The 12,148-nt window shown below is 48.9% G+C and overlaps 5 protein-coding genes across 5 annotated transcripts; 2 read left to right on the forward strand and 3 right to left on the reverse strand.

Annotated features, from left to right (window-relative positions):
* Nucleotides 1-241: 241 nt before the first annotated feature.
* On the reverse strand, nt 242-2,414 carry N7518_000095 (H(+)-transporting V1 sector ATPase subunit A; the record flags this gene model as incomplete). Its single annotated transcript, XM_057181023.1, has 4 exons — nt 242-1,195; nt 1,255-1,922; nt 1,998-2,082; nt 2,136-2,414. 4 exons carry the CDS (start codon nt 2,412-2,414, stop codon nt 242-244), a joined length of 1,986 nt encoding a protein of 661 aa, XP_057046373.1.
* Nucleotides 2,415-2,855: 441 nt separating this feature from the next.
* Nucleotides 2,856-3,359, reverse strand: N7518_000096 (uncharacterized protein; the record flags this gene model as incomplete). The annotated part of the gene is made up of 1 exon (XM_057181024.1): nt 2,856-3,359. The coding sequence occupies one exon, from the start codon at nt 3,357-3,359 to the stop codon at nt 2,856-2,858; it is 504 nt and encodes a 167-aa protein (XP_057046374.1).
* Nucleotides 3,360-5,606: 2,247 nt separating this feature from the next.
* On the forward strand, nt 5,607-7,412 carry N7518_000097 (serine hydrolase domain-containing protein; the record flags this gene model as incomplete). Its single annotated transcript, XM_057181025.1, has 1 exon — nt 5,607-7,412. The coding sequence occupies one exon, from the start codon at nt 5,607-5,609 to the stop codon at nt 7,410-7,412; it is 1,806 nt and encodes a 601-aa protein (XP_057046375.1).
* A 136-nt stretch (nt 7,413-7,548) lies between these two features.
* On the reverse strand, nt 7,549-8,742 carry N7518_000098 (HpcH/HpaI aldolase family protein; the record flags this gene model as incomplete). Its single annotated transcript, XM_057181026.1, has 6 exons — nt 7,549-7,703; nt 7,760-7,876; nt 7,935-8,157; nt 8,252-8,380; nt 8,436-8,559; nt 8,678-8,742. The coding sequence occupies 6 exons, from the start codon at nt 8,740-8,742 to the stop codon at nt 7,549-7,551; spliced, it is 813 nt and encodes a 270-aa protein (XP_057046376.1).
* Nucleotides 8,743-9,362: 620 nt separating this feature from the next.
* N7518_000099 (Auxin Efflux Carrier superfamily) lies at nt 9,363-10,687 on the forward strand (the record flags this gene model as incomplete). The annotated part of the gene is made up of 3 exons (XM_057181027.1): nt 9,363-9,525; nt 9,595-10,553; nt 10,601-10,687. The coding sequence occupies 3 exons, from the start codon at nt 9,363-9,365 to the stop codon at nt 10,685-10,687; spliced, it is 1,209 nt and encodes a 402-aa protein (XP_057046377.1).
* Between the last annotated feature and the right edge of the window lie 1,461 nt (nt 10,688-12,148).

The raw sequence follows: 12,148 nt of genomic DNA on the forward strand, positions 1-12,148 counted from the left end.
GCCGGATATCCTAAAGAAAGAGACTATTTCAACATGCCAAATAACCTAATAGATCCGATATTGGGTCATGTGCGCATATCTTGTGCTGCCTGACGCGTACGGGCCACATGTACATCTAGAAGATATACCGTTAAGCAACCAAAATGGAAAAAAAGTAACTCGAGTTGGACACAATAACTACAGGGGAATGTGCTCGAACAAACATCTAAAAGGAAATACGTGCTAAGTTAAGATGTCACTTTCACTCGTCCGAGACCGAGGCGAATCGCTCAGTCATGGACTGGAGGATCTTCTCGTACTTGGCCGAAACCTCTGCCTCGTCCTCCGGAACCTCGAACTTCATGCCGCGCAGAGCACTTTGGATATCAGCAGTAGCCTCACGGACCTTGTTCCAATTCTGACCCTGAGCAATGGCCTTTTGGGCCTCGTTGTGGTAGCCCATAAACGCCTTCATCATGTACTCGGTCTTCCACAAGGGGCAGAACTGATCGTAGTCACTGTATCCGTTCTGCTGGAGGAAATCATCCTTGAGCAAGCTGGCCACGTCCAGCGTGATCTTATCCGAATCACCCAGTGCCGCTTTACCGACCAGCTGGACAACCTGGTCCAGTTCCTCGGACTTGGCCAAAAGCTCACGAATCTGATCGCGCAGACGGGGGAATTCCGGGTGGTCCTTCTCGTAGTACTTATCCAAAACTGCGTTGTACTTGCTGTAGGAGATGGAGGTATTGACCGAAGGGAAATGCTTGCGCTGCGCCAGCTTCTTGTCGAGACCCCAGAACACCTGGACAATACCCAGGGTACTGCTGGTGACGGGATCGGAGAAATCACCACCGGGCGGGCTGACAGCACCGACGATGCTGACACTGCCTACACGCTCGGGACTGCCAAGAGCACTGCTCTTGCCAGCACGCTCGTAGAAAGAGGCGAGCTTGGCTCCCAGGTACGCGGGGAAACCCTGATCAGCAGGCATCTCACCCAGACGACCCGAGATCTCACGCAGAGCCTCAGCCCAACGGGAACTGGAATCGGCCATCATAGCCACGTCCTTGCCCTGATCACGGAAGTATTCGGCGATAGTGATACCGGTATAGATAGAGGCTTCACGGGCGGCGACGGGCATGTTGGAGGTGTTGGCGATCAGACAGGTACGCTTCATGATAGGCTCCTTGCGGCCTTCAACGGTAATAGAAAGCTGGGAAAGAGATGCAGTCAGTAACACGTTATCGCAGTAAGTTTGGGAAGGGCATGTACTTCGGGGAAATCCATCAAGACTTCAGCCATCTCGTTACCACGCTCACCACAGCCAACGTAGACGATGATATCACTGTTCGAGAACTTGGACACACTCTGGGAAATGACAGTCTTTCCACAACCGAAGGCACCAGGAATGCAGACAGTACCACCCTGAACACTGGGGAAGAGAGCATCCAACACTCTCTGGCCGACAATGAAGGGCGCATCGGCGGACAGCCTGTCGCTAACCGGGCGGGGAACACGGACGGGCCAGGTCTGCATCATACCGAACTCGGACTTTTTACCATCAAACTCCACCTCGAGCAGCTTCTCTTCGACGGTGTAGCTGCCAGCAGGAGCAATCCGGGTAATGGTACCCCGTGCACGAGGAGGCAGCAGGATCTTGTGGTCGTTCACCAGACTGTTCTCGAACACGCTACCCCAGATGTCACCACCAGTGATGTGGTCGCCGACCTTGAAGGTAGTAGGCTTGAATTCCCACTTGCGCTCCCGGTCCAGGGCATTGACCGAAATACCACGGGGAATGTAGATACTCTTCGATTGGTCCGCGATGGCTTTGAGGGGTCGCTGAATACCGTCGTAGATCGTCTCCATCAGACCGGGGCCAAGCTCGACTGAAAGGGGCTTTCCTGTCCTTTGAACCGGGTCTCCAACAGTCAAACCGGCTGTTATTCAAATATGACATCGGTCAGCATAGCTCTTTGAGGGGGTATGATCAAACGGGGGCTGCGGAGCTCTACCTGTTTCCTCGTAGACCTGAATTGTGGCCTTGTCTTGCTCAATGCGAATAACCTCACCAACAAGCAGGTCATGACCGACACGACACTATGCGGTCAGTATCTGGGGTTCTCCACCATCTCGGAGCTGGGGCTGCCTACCAACTCGTACATGGCACAACCGATCATATTCTCGGCCACGACGACAGGGCCGGAGACCGAAAAGATCGAGCCATGGTTCTCAGAATCGTCTGAAGTCATAATGGAAGAAGCCTGTGTGGAATGGGTAGACACAGAGTGGGTGAAGGTAGTTGAGGAGGGCGAGTCTGGAAGCGGTGGCAGCTCGGCGGGCGGTGATGGCTGTGTCAACGTATTCTTTGCGGTTATCAGATCCAACAATGATGCCCGCGCTTTCAATAGAGGACGTCCCAAGCCTAGCATTCGCTTTGGACTGCAAGTTACAGGTGTTGAAAACTGAGTCTGATTCTCAGAGGTCGTGGAGTTCCCCTGATCTAATCGTCCGATCCTCGGTCTCTTCCCCGCGGACCGAATTGTGGCCATGCAAAGCCGATCCTTCAGCTTGGCTGTACTTCTGGTGGCTTTTTTTTACCGGTCTTACAATGTTAGAAGTATCTCTGCTTGGCTGTTACCCTGCTTTTTTTGAGAACTACTTGAATCACTGAACAGGGATCTGGTTCGTCTTACGAGTTCGATGAGCTACTGCGTCTCCCCCATAATGACCTGGAACAACCATGGAAATCAATCCAATAATGCTTACATTGCAGAAAACTATATAAGAAAGAAAACTGACGACTTGGAATAATCCATGATATCTCGTACTAATGTCCGGCGATGATGATGTCTGTCTCGGTCGGGAAAGGGTCAATAGCTGTCTTCAAGTTCCTCAATGGCCTCATGGACGATTCGGAGAAGATTTCGAAACTCGACCGCAAGATGCTCGGCGTGTTGATTGATCAATGACCATGGCGAAGCAGAGGGGAAAAAGGCCCGCAGCTTGATCCTGCAACCACCCTCGGTATCCATGAATTCGTTCATAATATAGAAAAACTTGCTCCCACTCTCAAGTTTCGCGACGAAGTACTCCGCCATTTCATAATTGTCATCTCGCTGCGCCGACATCCACCTGGGAATCTCTCCGCTGACCATGAGATCCACAGATCGAACCTTGGCCATGTGGTCCCCGATGACCTCCACCCCACAGTCTGGCCCACTTCTGACGGGAGCTCCTGGGGAATGCATAACCGCATAGTTCTCTGGGTGCGTTGGGAATACAATCCTTCGTGCCATGTCTTCGAGGGGTTTGGAGAGTTGCCAGCGGTTGCAGAGTGTTCTCAACTCTGTCGCCGAGACACCGGCCACTTTCATAAATGTTCTGCATTCTCTGAATTCCCCCGAGAGGCTCGAATCAGCGATTCGAAATAGCGGTTTCCTTCCTTGATTTGGTCTCTCAGAAGGTCCAGCATCGGTGCTTGAAACAATAAGCTCCGCAGGTTGTCGAGAGCGCGATAGCAAGCTTGGAGTTCCAAGTCATCGATTTCAGCCCCAGATCTCAATACTCCATTCAGCTTGAATTTGATGGTTGGTCTTGGTTCCATGGCTTGTGGTGACCTGTGGCGAAAGGGTTTGAAGGTTGTGTGGAAATCGTTGTCTACGGACGAAAACAGCAGCCTTTATAGTCTGAACAGCAACTCCTCTAAATGGCCATTATTCAAACCGTGTTTTTGGGGAGCACCGATGAAACCTGAAAGGATCAAAGGGTGTTGGGCGTATAGAGGGGCGGTCAAAGGTAGCATACAAGGTCTTAGCCAACAAAGGCTTAGCAAAGCTTGGATTCAAAGCTTAGAAGACAGTGTCACTTAGGTGTTACTAGATATTAAGGTCATATATGATAACTTGAAACCAGAGCCTAGGCAAAAGAGTAAGTAGTAGGGCCTGCATGGGACCACTGGGTCATATAATGTGACATGGCTCAAAGTGTCAAAGAGACGGTCAACATGTGAGCAGTTAATAAATATCGTCCAATCAACACTTGACAGACATCATACAAATCCGGGGACGATAATGATAGTGGCTTCACATGTCCTCTCTAGGAACGCCCACTCTCACTCGTGCTACTTTCGTCGTATTAAGCCAAAACACCATCACTTCAAAGCCTGCATTCTGCTCTCATGTGATGTCGCCGGTCAGAGAGTTGATACTAATCAATAGATGTTGGCTGTTCTCGATCCGTTCTAGGTCTAGGAGAAAGATGAGAACAAGGAAGTTCTCCGATATCTTCTACAATTATGTGATGCAATCAACAAAGGAGCTATTGTGAGACTGCAGAGCCGACCTCCAACACCCCAAAGTATGTTCCAATCTTAGAGATCTCTCCCTTCTTCTTTATTGAATGATTGGTCCCTCCAAGTCCCACATAGCTACTCGCTCAACTGGCCCTGACAGTATCATAGCAAAGGAATAACTAGTCTGACTGAAATCACGCTACACCAAATCTTCTAACGTGCATCCAAAACGCCCATGCCTCGTCAAGTCCATTCCTTTAACTAGCTATGACGACCCGACCGGTGAAGGTATCGTTGATGAGAGTGACACTGAAATGTGCTCTATGGATAATCCGGCCTCTTTGCCACCACGAAAACTAGGGGCAAACGCAAGCGCGTGAGAGCGGTCCCGTGTTATAATTCAAATCGCCCTTTAAGCTACCAGCAATAAGATAAGAAAGAAGACACCAAAAATTCTCTTAGCATAATGGATACGCAGAGAACTTTCAAAGAGCCGGTACTTGCCGTAAGTATGTGCACAGCTCGTGACTGCCTAAATAGGACAGCTATCCAGGCCACATCCATTCTCTTGCTTTTTCAACCTTTTCACACCATCTTAACCTCCTACCAGAGGAAATCGCCTGATAATTCTACCGGACCCCTCGATTTTGGTCCTTTGACTGTTTCTTCTCAACCAACAATGGCGCTGAAAAACGCAAGCACCACATGGGCAGTTGGGTCGGGGACGTACATGACGACTCAGCCAAGCCTATCTGGATGGTTATTGCGATGACCGTGATCTTTTTGGTGGGCAAGACATGCGTCGGCACGTTGCAACAGGTCGGTTTCCGCGTGGTCATCGAAGCATAAATGCCAAGACATAGAGCGCTGCATGCCACCCGATCAGGTTTAGTGTCCCTATGCATCGCGATGTCAGTGGCTTTGGCTGAGCATGAAGGTTCGTATTGCTGAAGAACACCCATATATCGATAAAATTGACAATGACACCGCCCCAAGGATCATCAATCAAGACTTCCAGAAATGGTTCAACGCAGCGAACTAGAGCGGCTCATCGTGTCACTGCCCCAGCAGAGCGGTACAACGGACCAAATCGAGGTACCCCACGACATGGATGCACCAATAGATTGAGATCCTGGTTGATGGCCCCCAGGTAGTATATCACGGAGCTAACTATGACATCGCCTTGTATGGAGAATAAACGTAGGGCTTTATTCGATGGCAGTTTGAAGGAGGTATAAGACCAGGCCGACATGCAGCATTCGTTGAAATTTCAGTCTAATTCATCAACCTACTTTTTGGAATAGTTCAGCAATTCTTTCTCATAAGCACCATGCAACCGAATTATGTGCTCACCGGCTTGCTTTGCCTCCCGGCAGCGGCTTTTGCCAACCTTCTAGGACCGTCATACCCACCTCCTAGGGACTTGTCTAGCAATCACAGTCGAGTCGCCGCCAGTTGGAAGAGCCTAACTTCTCAACTCAACACCGTCCTCGCCGATAACCAGGCCAACAAAAGCAGTGGAGTCTTTGCGCTGAAGAACCTCACATTCTCTGCTGGGTTATTTTCCACGCTTGACCCGAAAGCCAAAGATCTTCAATTCCACCACACCGCCAGTGAAGTAGCAAACTCCCCGGTTGGAGTGAATAAGGTGGATGGAAACAGCATCTACAAGGTCGCCAGTGTGTCGAAACTCTTCACAGTCCTTGCTGGACTTATAGAGCTGAAACCTCGGGACTGGGACCGTCCACTTACCGACATCTTCCCATTCTTGGCCGAGCGTGTTCGGAAGCAACATGATAAGTTCCGGCTTGTCTATGATGTCCAATGGAACAAAGTCACCCTCAAATCCCTTGCGGGTCAGATGAGCGGCATACCCCATGGTGCTACAGAAGAATTCCTACAAACCTTTCTTCTATACAAGTATCTCGAACACTCTCACAATCCCGCGTTGACTGATCCAAACTTCTACGGTCTCCCACCGCTGAACGAGAGTGACGTATCTTTATGGCCATCTTGCTTGGGTGAACAGACCCAGGGCTGTAATCCAGTCTCCTGGGATGTGGCATACGCCCCAAGGCCCCCAGTTTACCTTCCCTGGACGAGCCCCGAGTATGCAAATGGCGGCTATATCTTCCTCGGTCTCGCGATTTCAAATCTCACGGGAAAGACCATGGACGAATGGTATAGTGAATCGATCTTCGAACCTCTGGGATTGAAGTCCACTTACTCGTCAACCCCTGGCAACTCCACCCGCCCTCATTCCGTCACATCGGAGGCTCTTGATGAGCAGTTCATCCCTGATGGAGGCGCTACAACCCCCTCTGGTGGATTGTTCTCTACAATCAACGATCTTTCCAAGCTTGGTGTAGCCCTCTTGAATTCCACCCTCCTTCCCTCCGAAAAGACACGGGAATGGATGAAGCCAGTCACTCACACCTCAAGTCTACGCTACTCGGTCGGCTCACCATGGGAGATCCATCGATACGTCCACGCGGGATCAGGCGTAGTCACTGATCTATACACAAAACTCGGAGACTCAGGATACTACGGTGGCATCGTGGTCGTGATACCGGACTTCGACGCCGGCTTCACTCTCCTCTCAGCCAGCACGCAATCCAGCCGCAGCAGCGAGGCGCTCTTGGCGATCGACCTTATTGTCGATGCTATACTCCCGGCGCTTATGGAACAAGCCGCAGCAGAGGCAGTGCAGAAGTTCGCCGGCACATACAAAGCCAAAGACATGAATTCGTCATTGACACTCGCTGTTGTACCACCTACCCAGCCCGCGCCTGGTTTGAATATCACTTCGTGGATTAGCAATGGAACAGATATCACGGCTCTAGTGTCTACACTCCTTGGTGGTGTCGGGTCACGACTTGTGCCGTCTATTATCTCCGAACAGGCCAGTGGGGAAATCGCTCTCCGGGGATACACTGCTACTCAGGGTCGGAATCCCGGAGTTGGTTACTCTTCAAGTCTTTTCTCTTCGTTCTACGATCTCAACGACTGGACTATGCTGGACCAGTTGACCTGGGGTGGTATTGCTACCTCGCTTTTCGTTTTTGATGTCGAGCAAAATGGAACTGTCAAGTCGGTGACACCAGGTGCCTACAGAGTGAAGATGGCGAAGAAGTGACCAAGCCAAAGCTTAATTGGAGGTTTGTATAATAGGATATAGAGGAGAGCAATCGTTTTACAGTGTAGAATGATAATATAGTTGAATTTATTGCGTGGATTATATGTACACATAATCAATATAATTCCGAAACAGTTCAATACCCGTCCCGCTTTCCTTGGACCTTAGAAGTGCCCTTAGCCTTCTCTAATTCGTTGAGCATCCCGTCACCGAAGACAGCAACATCGGTGGTGATGGAAACCATATCAAAGCCCTGCTGTGTGCGGCGAAGAGCGTCATCACCATCGGAGCCTAAAAAACGCAATATTAGACATGAGCCATGGAACACCGGAAATGACAACACATACAGAAGATAGCAGCCTTCTTTCCTGCAGCTCTAGCAGCATTCAAGACACGTTGGATAGCAGCCTCGTGCTCCTCGCCACCGCGGGTGACACGCATCTGCTTAGCAAGGTCGAAGGGTCCTAGAAAAGAACACCTTAGCCAATTCCACAAACCATAAACAGAAAGGTCCAATCTCACCAATAAACAAAACATCAAGTCCCTCGACTTTAGCAATCTCCTCTACATTCTCAACACCCGGCCGCGACTCAATCTGCACAATAACGAGGACTTCACCGTGCGTCTTGTCGTCATAGTCGGCGGGCTTCACGCCGGGGAATGAATGCGGCGTAAACATAGGCCCGTATCCACGGACTCCGACAGGCGGGTACTTGCAGTAGCTAACGACCTTGGCAGCGTCCTCCTATTAGAAGCAGAAAAGCGGGTGTTAGCATTTTAGGTACAGATACGACGGATAAAGAGAAAAGTGCGAACGCAGCGGTCCGGGTTGCACATACTGCAGAGTGACACATAGGAGTCATGACTCCGTGGGCACCGGCATCAAGAGCACGCTTGATCATCCACTCTTCGGGCCAGGGCACACGGATAATAGGACTAGCACCCTCGTGGCCGACGGCATTAGTGAGCTAGATGTGATTGTCAATAATGAATTCTCGAGTTCAATTCACTCGAATGACAAACCTCGTAATAGTGGGTGTCGTTAATCAATCCATGTTCGGCGTCAACTAGAACCCAGCTGAATCCACCTTCCGAGAACTCGGGGCTGCGGCGGAGAATTGTCTTTGCGACGGCGGCACTGGGGAGGCTGTGGTAGGAGGCCAGTTAGCTCGGTTTCTTTTTCCCTTGTTAGATACAGCTTTGTGGTTGAGAAGAGCAGCGGGGGGATAGTGATGCCCCTCTCCAAATGCGGGGTGTAAACATACGTCAACCAGAAGCCGTATGCCACTGGCGTGGTTTCCAAAGCTGAGCGGAGTATGATGGAAGACATTGTTTAAGACAGAGAAGAATCTGTGTGATAGATGAAGAGTAGAAAGACTGTCTTTTCTTTCTAACGATGTTCTTTATGTTCTTGCGCTGAGAGGACAACTCGGCCTTCCTCCGACCGATTACCCGAGGCCCCCCACACGTTTGAAAGGGCCAATTTGGAGAAGTGTTATTTGTATTATATTTATTGGGTTAGTATCTATGGTACAAAGTATCGCGTGATTAAAGTCTACTTGAAGTGATTGAGGCTTTTAGGGAGGGAAGATGCAGCCCAATTAGGGCTATCGTCTCTTAACTATAGCAAGCACCCTACGGGGAATCCCCGTGCTCGGTGATGGACTCCCCCGAAGGCCCGAATATATTCTAGTGTGGATGATATATATGATATATATAACGGAAGTATGTCCTTGGGATAGTCGGATGCTCATACAATGTCGAGCGGTTTTGGTAAATTTGTAGTTAACTCGGTCACCATGACGCCACGGCCATTAGAATTATAAGTTTTTGAAGACGAAAACATAGTTAGCTGATAGCGCCAGTGATTTAAAAAGCAATATGTCCAGCGAAGGCTTAGTAACACCCTTCCTGGGTGCACTACAAGCCTGTGTTTCCGTGCTGTTAACAATGGGCTATGGTTTTGCTGCTCGTCGGCTCCATTTGCTCCAGGAGACTACAATCAATGACATGTTGGGATTAGGCATGAAACTCCTCCTACCGGCACTACTCATCGTGAATCTTGGCGAGCAGCTTCATCTCCAGACAGCGATGAACTATATCCCAGTTATAAGTATATCATGGCGACCCTTGTTGAACCCAGCATAACGAACACTAACCTATCGCATCCATCTATTACTAGTCTGGTCAGTTCTCTACACATCTGCATCCATTGGCCTCGGCCATTTATCGTCATATCTGCTTGGCCTACCTCAATGGGTTACACCGGCTTGCTCGTTCAACAACACTACGTCTCTACCCTTGTTACTTCTTCACTCCCTTGGGAGCGTAGGAAGTTTAAAACTGATCCTACGACATGGTGAAACCACATCATCGGCAATCTCCCGTGCTCAGAGTTACTTCCTTGTTTGCGGGGTGATCAGCAAGACCATCGCCTATGTCGTCGGACCGAGGATGTTACAAGATCGTGGAGACGGTCTTAGTAGCTCAGAGGAGCGACACCATATCCTAGCACAGGACGAGCAACTCACCGAAGAAACCTCACTGCTCCCGCAGCGCGCCCAACAAGCCCGAACATCAGCTGGGAACCTGATTCGGAGGTCGACGCACTGGCTGGGCTCATTATTCCCGCACCGAGTCAAGCAAGAACTACTCGCACCCTTCGAATATCCATTAGCAGACGTGGCAATAATCTGCATGATTGTCGGTACGGTGCTGGGTCTAGTCCCCGTGTTGCACCGGGCATTCTTCAATGATGAAGATGATGGCGGGATATTCACCGCGTGGCTGACTGCAAGTGTGAGCAACATCGGCGGGCTGTTTACAACGCTGCAAATGTTCATGGTTGGGTGTAGGCTTGGGGTCACGTTCGAGCGGACGGTTGCAGAAGGGAATTCGGCCCGTATCCCCATCAAGGCTATCACCACTATCTTTGTTGTTCGTTTGGTGATCTGGCCGGCACTAAGTATTTCACTGATTTATGGACTGGCTAAGAGGACTCGTCTCCTTGGTGATGATCCAATGCTCTGGTTTAGTATGATGCTGATGCCTGCTGGTCCACCGGCGCTGGTGATTTCGGGGTTGGTGGAATTGGCGCAGGCGTCTGAGATGGAAAAGATGGTTATTGCGAAAACGTTGACGGTACGTGGCTTTACGGAAAAAAGACATTTCGCTGACTATATCTATAGATCATGTATGCGTTGTCGCCATTTATATGTTTTAGTATTACGGGAGCGCTTAAAGCTTCCGAGGCAGTGTTGAAAGAGAAACGATGAGATCTACATGTCACGGAAAAGACTCGGGAGTAAATTTTTGATTTGAGAGATCGAATTTAATCTCTATGGACTTTGATTTCTTGCGTCAAATCATCACCATATTCATCTTTGGAGTCGGAGACGTGGAGAAATAATTTACTTCTAAGATTAGACAGCTGAATTAGTTTTTGAACGTGAAACATTCCAAGGTTATGAGGATATCACGTACTCCGCATCCCTTGCAGTTACAGTTGTCGCCACAGGAGCAGCTCTGGGCACCGCCCGTACAGTTGCAGTTAGATCCGCAACCACAACCCATGATGAAAAGATGTGGAATAAGTTGGAAGGTAGTGGTAATAGTATTTGTAGGAATGTAGAAGTATAGGAATAGTGGTGAAAATGAAGAGGACCTTGGAGATTGAAGAGTGCAAAATAAGAGGACTATATATCCGTATAACTGGCATCATCATCATGGCGTCAGTGGAGAAACCAAGGCAGCTTTTACTACAGGAATTATGTAATGGAGTAGTAATCTGTCCATATGGATAACTACCCTACATCCGGCAATATATATAGCAGAATGTAAGTATCATTGACATCTGTGTATCAATGATCGGAAGAACGTCGTTGCGGAACAGTAACACGATATATAATGTACGGCAAGAGAGCGGAAAATAAGAAAGAATAGACGAATGAGAAGAGATTGGTTGTTTGCGGAACATTTTGATAGAATATGGATGTAGAATTCTACTAGAGACCACACCCGTACGGAGTATACTTCGGCGATTCCAAAGTTAACTAGTCCAAGTGCTTTGTATTGCTTATTAAGCCTGTATAGCTCCCGAGGTAGATTGGTAGAGGAGCTTTCATAGCTATCTCACGTTGGTATATTGCTCGTAACGCTCTTTCTAGGGAAAAAACGGCGCTAGATCGGGGAGCTCGCTATGAGCAAGCAATCTTGTTTTCATTCGAAGATACTCAAGCGTATAGATCGATTTTCTTGTTGACAGTAGTTGCTCGATCAAGCTATTGACTGTATGAGGCGTCATATATGTCCACATGACGATCAACAATGGGGGAGTGTCCCTTCCCAAATAGGCAGGGCACCTTCCTCAACGATAAACATCCTACCTATATAACCTTCCTCCATTCCCCATCTTCCATCTAAGGTTTTCTTTAAGGATAGTGACTCCAGCCTCTTGGGGTAAACATGGGAAACATGACAGCTAATAGGCGAGGAAGGTAGAGACAGAGGTATAGATTAGATGTATGATATATATGAGTACTTCAACGAATATTCAAGTAGTTTATATGTTTTACTGTCGTACAAATATATCTATACCTGTACTCATATAGTAAGGGAGCACATAAGGTGTTACGCTCTATGTACGGAGTAGATCGTGGACCTTTTCCGCGCGTACCTGGCCTACCCAACCACCCAATCCTCTTTTTTATTTTCTGCACTTTCAACCATTCGAAATT

The sequence above is a fragment of the Penicillium psychrosexuale genome, assembly GCF_028828465.1.
Source record: "Penicillium psychrosexuale strain IBT 29551 chromosome Unknown utg000001l, whole genome shotgun sequence".
NCBI lineage: Eukaryota > Fungi > Ascomycota > Eurotiomycetes > Eurotiales > Aspergillaceae > Penicillium > Penicillium psychrosexuale.